Raw genomic sequence first — 10,683 nt, 5'->3', positions numbered from 1 at the left:
AGCAGTTTCAGTACTAAAGTGATAATCTTCTTATGCCTGAAAGTGATTGGAGACCTTTTATTATCTGAAAGCACTTTTTAAATTATGGGATTTACCAAGATTTTCTTCAAGTGGTAGGGACGAAATAATCCACAGGAGGGTTTGAAAGGACAAGGGGCAAGAGGATCCCTTTATTTTCTGTTATCGTCTTACCAGAGAAGCCTATTTAATTACTGATTACAAATAAAATCTTTTTTGTCAGTGTGGAGAAAAATGACTCAAAAGACAGGCCTCCCATTATGCACTGACTAAACCAAAGGAGGAAGGTCATTCGTTAGTTTAGCATATTAAATAGTCTGGACTTTGAAGCTCTTTCCACTAAAGACATTGGCCACTTTCTTTGAACACAGTCTCTCATGGGGAGGCTCAGAGTCTGTTGGACAAGGCCAGAGCTCTCCTGGTCACCCACTTCCTGCGTGCGTTGACCAGTGGTCCCAGTTTCAAGCATCTACAAGAACACTATTTTTTTTTTTTTTACAGAAACAGAGAGAGAATCAGAGAGAGGGATAGATAGGGACAGACAGACAGGAACGGAGAGGGATAAGAAGCATCAATCATCGGTTTTTTGTTGTGGCACTTCAGTTGTTCATTGATTGCTTTCTCATATGTGCCCTGACCGTGGGGCTATAGCAGACCAAGTAACCCCTTGCTCGAGCCAGCAACCTTGGGTCCAAGCTGGTGAGCTTTGCTCAAACCAGATGAGCCCACGCTCAAGCTGGCAACCTCGGGGTCTCGAACCTGGGTCCTCTGCATCCCAGTCTGATGCTTTATTCACTGCACCACCACCTGGTCAGGCGAACACTATTTTTTAAAACACCTCATTTTGTGGAACCTTGAGTTATGATTACTGTCTGTTTTGACTGAGTGATAATAAACACATCATGTAATCTCCTGCTGACAGTTTTGTAATGCAAAATAAGACTGACAATGCAATTAACAATAACAAGAAAACATTTAAAAAGTCAGGAGTTACAAAAATTAGAAAGCCAGAATAAATACCTCATGGAAATGGCATCCACAGGTCCCCTGCAAAAACTCTTTGTATCGCCCCATTGTTATAGTGAATGTGTCCACCACTTCGTAGCCATATTTTTTTGCAGTGTCCAGAATAATCAAATTTTCTTTCCATAAATTCTGAACTTGACTCTGTATTGCAAAGCAGAAAAATGAGAATAAAAAAAATTTTTTTCTTTTTCTTCTTTTTCCAAGTGAGAAGAGGGAAGATAGAGAGACAGAATCCTGCATGTGCCCCAATTGAGATCTGTCCAGCAACCCCTGTCTAGGGCTGATGCTCTGCCCATCCAGGGCCATGCTCGCAATTGAGCTGTTTTTAGTGCCTGAGATGGAGGCTCCATGGAGCCATCCTCAGTGACCGGGGCCAAAGCGCTGGAAACAATTGAGCCATGGCTGTATGCGGGGAAGAGAGAGAGAAAGAGAAGGGGGAGACAGTGGGGTGGAGAAGCAGATGGGTGCCTCTCGTGTGTGCCCTGACTGGGAATCAAACCCAAGACATCCATATACTGGACTGACACTCTACCACTGAGCAAACCAGCCAGGGCCTAAGAATTTTTATTAAGAGCATTGTTTATGATTTAAAAAATCAGGTAGAAATTGTGCAAATGGCATTTTTTCATTCTGAGACAAAGAATTAATTTCCCATAAATTTCATAAATAAGTATGTCCTAATTTTTATACTGAAAATATTTCTATAAACATCTGTTTGTATATAAAACAGCAATACCTAAATGCCTACAGTGGTATACAATTTGGAACTTTTCCTTCCACAAAAAGTTGTTAGTTTATTGCCAGCAAAGATCCACTGAAATATCTAAAATTCTCAATTTAAAAGCCAAGGTTTAAAAATCACAAATGTTATCTCCATCTATTTGTATATTTATTAATTTAGTCATTTGAATATTAATTAGTATCTGTTTCGTGCTTAGCTCTGTGCTGAGGGACAGGAATAGAAGAATAAATAAATCATGGTCACTGCTCTTAAGACATTACATTCTAGTAAGAGAACCAGAGGTCTGTCATTGTGGGAAAATATAACAAGTTCTGGCTAGTAGAGAGAAAGGAATAGCTCTTCCAGGCTCAAGGGGGCAGCTGGACAGTGAGGCTTCGAGAGGTGGCTCTTGATCAGAGACAGTTTTGCCAATGGGATAGGAAAGGAGGGGAGGGGAGTGTGTTTCCGGGAGCAGCAGAATTGAGTGACAGCTCCAGCTGGTGTTTCCCTGAGTCCTAGTCTTCTTTCCCTCCCCAGCCCTGTATAGGGCAATGGTCATGCTCTGCTCCACAGGAGTTCTAGTTCAGGTCTACCACCGTGAGAAGGAACTCCTCCCACCACCCGATCTCCAGGACTCTCATTGGCTTGGCCAACAGTTCCTCAGACTGGCCTTTCTATGTACTTCCTCTTTCCACATCCTTCATATCAGACACATTACAGCCAAACGCACGTCCCAATACATAGCAGGCCTGAAAAGTATTTGGTGCAGGACTGAGTGATATGCTTGAGGCACTGCGGTCTGGACATTTTCCTACCGACTGCTCTTCCCTTCAGCCTTCCCAGGCTCTCTCCCTCATAAGTCCCCTTCTTCTGCCAACCTGTCTCAGCTTCTGTTCCTGTGCAATCCCACAATGACAAACGGAGGGAAATGCATTCTCTCTGCTTATTCTAAAGAACAAAAATCATTTCTATTTTCCAGGTAAAAATGCAAATCGCTTGCTTTTGTTAATCCGACCGCAAGATAAAAGCAGCAGTACAAACACATCTAATTTTCTTTCTTCACTGTGCTCCCATCCCTGTTTTTATGTGACATTCAAAGAAGAGTGTTTTCTCCCAAAGAGAAGCAGTGAATAAAAAAGGTTCATAAGGAAGAACTATGGAGGAAATGAGACAGATGCAAATTTTGCCTGCGCTATCACATATTAAAGCATGCTCAGTGTGGTTTGTAGGCTTTTTCTTGTCCAGTTACAAGCATTTTCTCAACTTTAATATGTCTAATTATGAAAGGTAGATGGGACTTCATAGTAAGCAGTTTCTAGAGGAAGTCTTTTAGAGTAAGGTCCATTCTCTGGGAAATAGACTCAGATGAACATTTACAGGAGGCTGCTCTTTGAATTAACACCTATAAGGTAGTTGCAACAGAGGCCTCTGTGACCCACTGGGGGTTCTTGAGCTAGGAAGGATCTTCCGAGAGAATGGCCCAAATTAAGTAAGGAGGTCTGGGTCTTAATACTCTTCATGGACCAGTTGGGTTTCTACAGCAAAAGTAATTCCTGCTGGGGTTCAGGTCTAGGGGAATGAATGTTTTAGTCTTGAACAGGCTACCTGGGAGCAGCCAAATCATACAAAGTATCATTCGCTCATTCAGGCATAGATATTTTTGAGAGTCTACTACTCTGTGTGGACAATGGACAATGGTATTTTGCATTAAGGGTACCAGCATAGGCAGGACAGCCTCCCTCCCGGGTCCTTGCTCTTTCAGAGGTTATTCTTTCAGGGAAGACAGGCAACTGAACATTGTATCTGTTGAGTCGCATACATGAGGATACAAGATAATATTATAGGAGCTTATAGCAGGACTAAACTATTGAGTCTGGTGTGCCCATTAAGTCTTCCTAGAGGAAATGGCATTTTAATTAACACTTTCTGGGTATTTGGAAGTTATCCAGGTGAGTAGGTGGGGGGGGGGCAGTGATTTTAAAGACCTGGAGGTGACTGAGCGTCTCATACTTGAGAGGTTAAAACATGCGCTGTATGACTGAGCTCACTGATGTGAGTCTGTGTTTGTATGTGTGTATGTACATGTGTGCATATATAGTGGAAGCAAGAGGGAAGTCCATAGAGGAGAGCAGAGACCAAGTCTTGAATGGCTATGTGAACATATGAGGCGTTCAGGTGTATTCCTGCCTCCACTGCTATCATCCTTGTCCCTGTCATTCTATTGTTTTCCCCATCCTCTTGACCCATCCTTCTGTCTTTACTCAGTTTGAAATGACTGAGTTATTAGCACCATCAAAGCCCAGGGGACAGGCATCCTTTTGAGTATAATCTCTGGTACAGAGCAGTGCTGAAGAATTGTTTGCTGTGTGCTGAGATGAACTGATCCTGAGTTAGTAACATACATTTAAGCAGCAGCCACAAGCACTCCAGTTCCTGTGAGGAGCTGCAGCCAAAGAAGCCAAGTGGAGCGACCAGAGTTCTCAGGAAGGAACTTTTTTTTTTTTTTTTTTGTATTTTTCTGAAGTGAGAAGCGGGGAAGCAGAGAGACAGACTCCTCCATGTGCCTGACTGGGATCCACCCAGCATGCCCACCAGGGGGTGGTGCTTTGCCCCTCTGGGGCATTGCTCCGTTGCAATTAGAGTCATTCTAGTGCCTGAGGCGGAGGCCATGGAGCCATCCTCAGTGCCTGGGCCAACTTTGCTTTCGTGGAGCCTTGGCTGCAGGAGGGGAAGAGAGAGATAGAGTGAAAGGAGAGGGGAAGGGGTGGAGAAGCAGATGGTCCCTTCTCCTGTGTGCCCTGGCCAGGAATCGAATCTGGGATTTCCACATGCCATGCTGATTCTATACCGCTGAGCCAACCAGCCAGAGCCTCAGGATGGAATTTCAATCTCAACCTTGAGATAACAGTAAAGGACATTTATCTCATAACTCACAGCAAAAATTATCAAACAGCCCTTCTTCTAATCCTCAACAGTCTCAAACTCTTCAGCTACCCTGATGCTAAATATCTCCACTCTTAACTCCAAGGGGGCAATTTTAAAGGCTCTACTTGGGCCTGGCCAAGTGGTGCAGTGAATAGAGCATCACCTTGGGACTTTAGCATCCCAGGTTCAAAATCCAAGGTCACTGACTTGAGCACAGGATAACTAGCTTGAGTGTTGGATCATCAACATGATCCCAAGGTTGCTGGCTTGAGCTCAAAGGTTGCTGGCTTAAAGCCTAAGGTCACTGGCTTGAGCCCAAGGTTGCTGGCTTGAGCAAGGGGTCACTGGCTCGGTTGGAGTACCCTAGTCAAGGTATATATGAGAAAGCAATCAATGAACAACTAAAGTGACACAACCATGAGTTGATGCTTCTCCTCTCTCTCCCTTCCTGTCTCTCTCTCTCTAAAATAAAAATTAAAAAAGTAAATAAAAGAATAAAGGCCCTACTTGGGCCACTTTCTACCACCTCTGCTGCTCTTGCAGCATAGATATGGATTCTATGCAGTCAGAGTTTCAAGAAGGGAGAGGGGTTTGTGTAATCTGTGCTGGGGAAAGCTAGGAGCACTCCACATTGACACAAAAATAAATCTCACTCCATTTATGCATTAAATGGACAGCTTCCTGTCTCCCCAGTTCCCAGTGCTCCCGAGCTCCGCCAAGCAATCATGCACAAAACCAGCTGCCAAGCCCCCTCCCGGCTTGAACAAGAGCAGCTGGTTCCCTTACCTACAGATGTCTTTCTGCTCTTTTCTGAGATTTCTATGCAGCGTTGAGACTAATTTACTATTATCTATAAGAACTGGCCGGAGGCCTCTAACTCCCTTCATTTATGAATGTCCCACCAGAGGAAAAGCTCATGACACTACTTCAAGGACAATTCTTTTTAAATATATCAGTCAACAAACTTCAAAAAAAGCCTCTCTTTCCCAAAGTACTCACTGATATTGACAATTTCATTTGTGGTTTCAGCATGAGTCTTTAAAGGTATAGGAAATGTTAGTCGAGTAGGGAGACACTTACAGCACAATCTCTCTTATCTACCCTGAGTTATTTTTTCATAGTTTGGCTCTACCTTTCTTCTTTTATGAACTCAAAGCATTTACAACACATTATGGGTTACGGCAGGGGTCCCCAAACTACTGGCCTGCGGGCCCGCATGCGGCCCCCTGAGGCCATTTATCCGGCCCCCCGCTGCACTTCCAGAAGGAGCACTTCTTTCATTGGTGGTCAGTGAGAGGAGCATAGTTCCCATTGAAATACTGGTCAGTTTGTTGATTTAAATTTACTTGTTCTTTATTTTAAATATTGTATTTGTTCCCGTTTTGTTTTTTTACTTTAAAATAAGATATGTGCAGTGTGCATAGGGATTTGTTCATAGTTTTTTTTATAGTCCGGCCCTCCAACAGTCTGAGGGACAGTGAACTGGCCCCCTGTGTAAAAAGTTTGGGGACCCCTGGGTTACGGTCTCTTTCTCTCCAGGAATAATCCTTTTTTTCTTCTTCTTCTTTTCCAAGTGAGAGAAGGGGAAATAGAGAGACAGACTCCCATATGCACCCCGACCCAAATCTACCCAGTAACCTCCCATGTGGGGCTGATGGTTTGCCCATATGAGACCATGCTCACAAGCAAGGTATTTTTAGCATCTGAAGCGGAGACTCCATGGAGCCATCCTCAGCTTTGGAGTAGGTGCGCTCGAACCAATCGAGCCATGGTTGGGGGAGGGAGAGAGAGAGAGAGAGAGAGAGAGAGCGAAAGAGAGAGAGAAGGAGGATGGGAAGGGGAGGAGGAGCAGATGGCCACTTCTCCTGTGTGCCCTGACTGAGAATTGAACCCAGAATATCTACATGCTGTGCCAATGCTATACCACTGAGCCAACTGGCCAAGGCCCAGGAATAATTCTAACTAATTTGAAATCATAACCTGTAAGTATATGATCTCCTTTGATTTTTATAAAGGTCGCTGTCTATTATGTAGTGCCTTCTCATCCTTTTGTAGACACCAGTAGAGACAGTAAGCACGAAGTTCACGCAGCCCGGAGGAAACGCCTCACCTGTGTTAGGAAATGCACTCCGTCCACTGGCAGGTGAAATCCAATTCCCAGAGTTTTGATGATCACAAGGATATTGAGTAGATTTTCCCTATGAAATAATTAGAATTATAAAGTCATGAGTTTACATAAATAAAGAAGTGGAATTTCTTCGCAATGTGATAAATGGCAGCTAGGACTAATGTCTCATTTTATAGATTTGATATAATTTAGTTTTTTGTGTGGATAGCTTTATGTGTCACTGGGCATGTTTTGAACTCTTATAAATGTAAATTTGAATATTGAAGAGCCATCTTCTGATTGGATACAAAGGTATTTTGAAATATTTTAAACGAGACTTTAAGTACTTAATTCTAAACAAGTTTCTCTTTAAATAAGATCTTGATAAAACTCAGTCACATCCAGAGTTGGTTTGTTTGTTTTTTACTTAGGATACTAATGACAATTATTGTTGCAGAAATGTACCTTTTCAGAACGTTGTGAATAATTTGCAGGTGATTGGAATTAAGCCACTGAACACCACCAATGACCAACACAGTCTGGCCCGAATTCTCCAGAGGACTTGATCTGAATTCCAGAAAAAAAAAAAAAACAAGACATGTTGCCTTGGAACAGATGGTAAACATTTTAACAGCATTGCCTCACATTTCACTGAACCGTATCAGGCATCCTGATCACAGGACTCCTTGTCACTTCCAACTCATTTTCAGCCACATTACTTGGGCTTTAAGCTTTTCAGCACATTTGATATACAGTGAGCAATTATGACTGCTAGTAAAACATCAGTGCATGTGGCACTGCGCTGTTCATAATAGTTCCATTGTACCTTTGCAAGAGATGCCCAAGTGCCTTTTCAAACGTTGGTCTCAGTGAAGGGTTTATCCAGAACTGAGGGTAGTAGGAATAACTGATCAGAGTCTTCCCACCATTGACATTGTGATAGAATTTCGTGCCATGCACCTTCTGCCATTCCTGCAAGGTTTCGTTCAGCCTTTCAATCAAATAGTACATTATCCCTCTGTTGGTTGAATCTCCGATGAAAAGAATCTATAATTGAAAGAAAAAGTATTTGCTTTCAAATCTGATGTTGACACAGTATGGGAGATAATATAAAATAATTTGTTGAATATTCCTAAGCCCCAAAATCTAGGTGTTTGAAGGACAGCCCTTCAAACTGTTAAAAATGACATTTATTATTTTTTCTCCCAAACCTGTTTATTTTCCTCTCTTCCTTATTCCTAGAAATACCATCCTCTACTGACACATTCGCTTGTTTAAAGCTTTTTGCCTCATGTTATCTTTATTTCTCTGCTCCCTTATGCTTTTACTTTCTCATCTAATCAACTTAACAAGTTTCTTTTAGCACTGTTTTTCCTTGTGCTAATAGGCATGAAGTATTTTAGTGTTCTAAGGCTACTTAGAGATTTTCTAATCTTTTTTTAGTGCATAGATGAGAAAACTTTGAATCCAAAAAGATTGCATAGCCCAGTAGAGGTCATGCAATTACTTGACAAAAGAGCCATAGGACTAGGAGCTGCTGATTTTCTGAACAGCTATCTGTGTCCCAGAGTGCCATTTACCCTGGGAGTCTCTCACATCCATCCTCTCCTTCCATTCCCCTCAGCACAGCTCTGTTTCAGGACCCCATTGCTTCAAAGCTGTGCTGTTATTAATAATGCTTTCTTTTTGAAAAAAAAATATTAGTGAGAGGCAGGGAGGCAGAGAAACAGTCTCCCGCACATGCCCCAACTGGATCCACCTGAAGCCCCCTATGGGGCAGTGCTCTGCCCATCTGAGTTGTGGCTCCGTTGCTCGGCAACTGAGCTATCTCAGCACCTTAGGTGATGGTGCCATCCTCAGCACCTGTGGCCAACTTGCTCGAATGAGCCATGGCTGCAGGGTTGGGGGGGGGGAGAGAAAAAGGGGAGGGGTGGGAAGTTGATGGTCACTTCTCTTGTGTGCCCTGACCAGGAATCGAACCCAGGACTTCCACATGCCAGGCTGATGCTCTATCGCTGAGCCAACCACCAGGGCCAATAATGCTTTCCTAATGGGTCTTCCTCCTTGCACAATGGTTGCCCCTAGTTCATTCTACACATAGTATTACTGGGACACATTTCCAAATGCCTAGCCCTGGTCATCGGACTTTCAGTCTCAAAAACCCTATTGAATCCTGTTTCCTGTAGAATTAAGTCTAGCCTCCTCAAGTTCAGCTAACATTTGCTGAATTTTTATTGCATACCACTTTGCTAGGTGGAGGTTTCACACAGGGTACTCACTTTGAATGTTCAAAATTGTAAGGTTTGAATCATCATTTCTGTGTCACAGGGGAGCAGTTTGAGACTCAGGGAGACTGAAGTCATAAATCTAGTAAATGAGGAACAGAAGACTCAAACCCAGGTCCTTTAACTCCAAGTGCAGGGTCAATGGCCCTGTCCTCTCAACACTTCCTCTCAGATTCCTACTTTTTCACTGAGCATGCTTGCACTCAAGAGCATCTGTTTATCCTTGTGCTAATCCACCTGCTCCTCCCTCTGCAAACCCACCTGAGTGAATGCTACGCACTCTCCAGACCTCACACAAATGTCCCATGCCCCAGTCAGAAAGACCTTCGTTTGTCCTCTGATTTCATTACAATGTTTATTTCCATTACACATATTTGTCAAAGACCACAAGAAATTACGGCTATTTGTGTCTGTGTCGTTCTTTTCTCATACCCTGTTAAGAAGTATTTGAGGTCAGAGTCAGGGTCAATGTCGAATAAATTCTAACTTTCCTTACAGTACAACGCACAGACTTAAAAATATATATATTTATTGAACTGGAAATCAAAGGGACCTTTGTTAGAAACAGTCCTTTTGAATGTCTTTGCATAGGTTTATTTGGTTCTTCCATGTGTTCTCTCATTGTTGAGATTTCTGTTTTCATTAGTCATGCACACACTTCTGATTTTAACAGTAGTCATTGCCATAACTCTCAAGCACTATCGTATTTGTCCATCCATTGTGGATCTAGTGAGAATCTGCCAAGGTTTATCTTTCCATGGTAAGTATATTACACAAGTTATATGAAGAAATCCAGGAAGCATCTGCAATTTGCCTTCAGATCAAATACTGTTGCCATGAGCATCATTAAGCTGCTAAACTGAATAACATAAAGTGTCAAGGCTTCAGTTACTGATACTCTCAGTCACGTTCCATTTGGGGCAATCAGATTCCAGTATAAAAAGTAATTTGTGAAATCACTTCAAATTCTTCTTACTGGACTTGACCTATAAATGGTTTTGTTTGTTTTTCCGGCAGGGATTTCCGATTTTTGAAAGGCAACTTTAAATAATCAGGAAAGCTCTTAATTTCAGACACTAGTAATTATACAACTCTATTTGCATTAGTCTGTGGAGCTGCCATTAACATTTTGCCACAGACTGGGTGGCTTACACAGAAATCTTTTTCTCATGATTGTGGAGGCTAGAAATCCAAGTTCAATCCTGGCCAGTTGGCTCAGTGGTAGAGCTTCGGCCTGGTGTGTGGATGTTCTGGGTCCAATTCCTGGTCAAGGAGCACAGGAGAAGCGCTCATCTTCTTCTCCACCCCTTCCCTTCTAGCTTCTTTCTCTCTCTCTCTCTCTTTCTCTTTCTCTCTTCCTGTCCTACAGCCATGGTTCAATTGGAGTGAGTTGACCCCAGGTGCTGAGGATGGCTCCATGGCCTCCTCCTCAGGTGCTCAAAAGAGCTCAGTTGCTGAGCAACAGAGCAACACTCCAGATGGGCAGAGTATCGCCTTCTAGTGGGCATGCTGGGTTGATCCCGGTCGGGGCGCATGTCGGAGCCTGTCTCTGCCTCCCCTCCTTTTACTGAATAAAAAACAAATAAGTAAGTAACTCTAAG

At 42.9% G+C, this 10,683-nt stretch overlaps 1 protein-coding gene across 1 annotated transcript in view; it reads right to left on the bottom strand.

The window, feature by feature from the left end:
- CPED1 (cadherin like and PC-esterase domain containing 1) overlaps positions 1-10,683 on the bottom strand; it is a 330,727-nt gene that overhangs the window by 27,782 nt on the left and 292,262 nt on the right. Inside the window, exons 18-21 of the mRNA XM_066262182.1 lie at positions 7,624-7,844; positions 7,263-7,364; positions 6,801-6,888; positions 1,039-1,185 (exon numbers count right to left, since the gene is read on the bottom strand). Coding sequence (XP_066118279.1) covers positions 1,039-1,185; positions 6,801-6,888; positions 7,263-7,364; positions 7,624-7,844 — 558 coding nt within the window. The remainder of the gene's footprint in view (positions 1-1,038; positions 1,186-6,800; positions 6,889-7,262; positions 7,365-7,623; positions 7,845-10,683) is intronic.

The sequence above is a fragment of the Saccopteryx bilineata genome, chromosome 2, assembly GCF_036850765.1.
Source record: "Saccopteryx bilineata isolate mSacBil1 chromosome 2, mSacBil1_pri_phased_curated, whole genome shotgun sequence".
Lineage (NCBI taxonomy): Eukaryota > Metazoa > Chordata > Mammalia > Chiroptera > Emballonuridae > Saccopteryx > Saccopteryx bilineata.
Note: the sequence above shows the minus strand (reverse complement) of the source record. Positions and strands in the feature narration are given on the sequence as shown.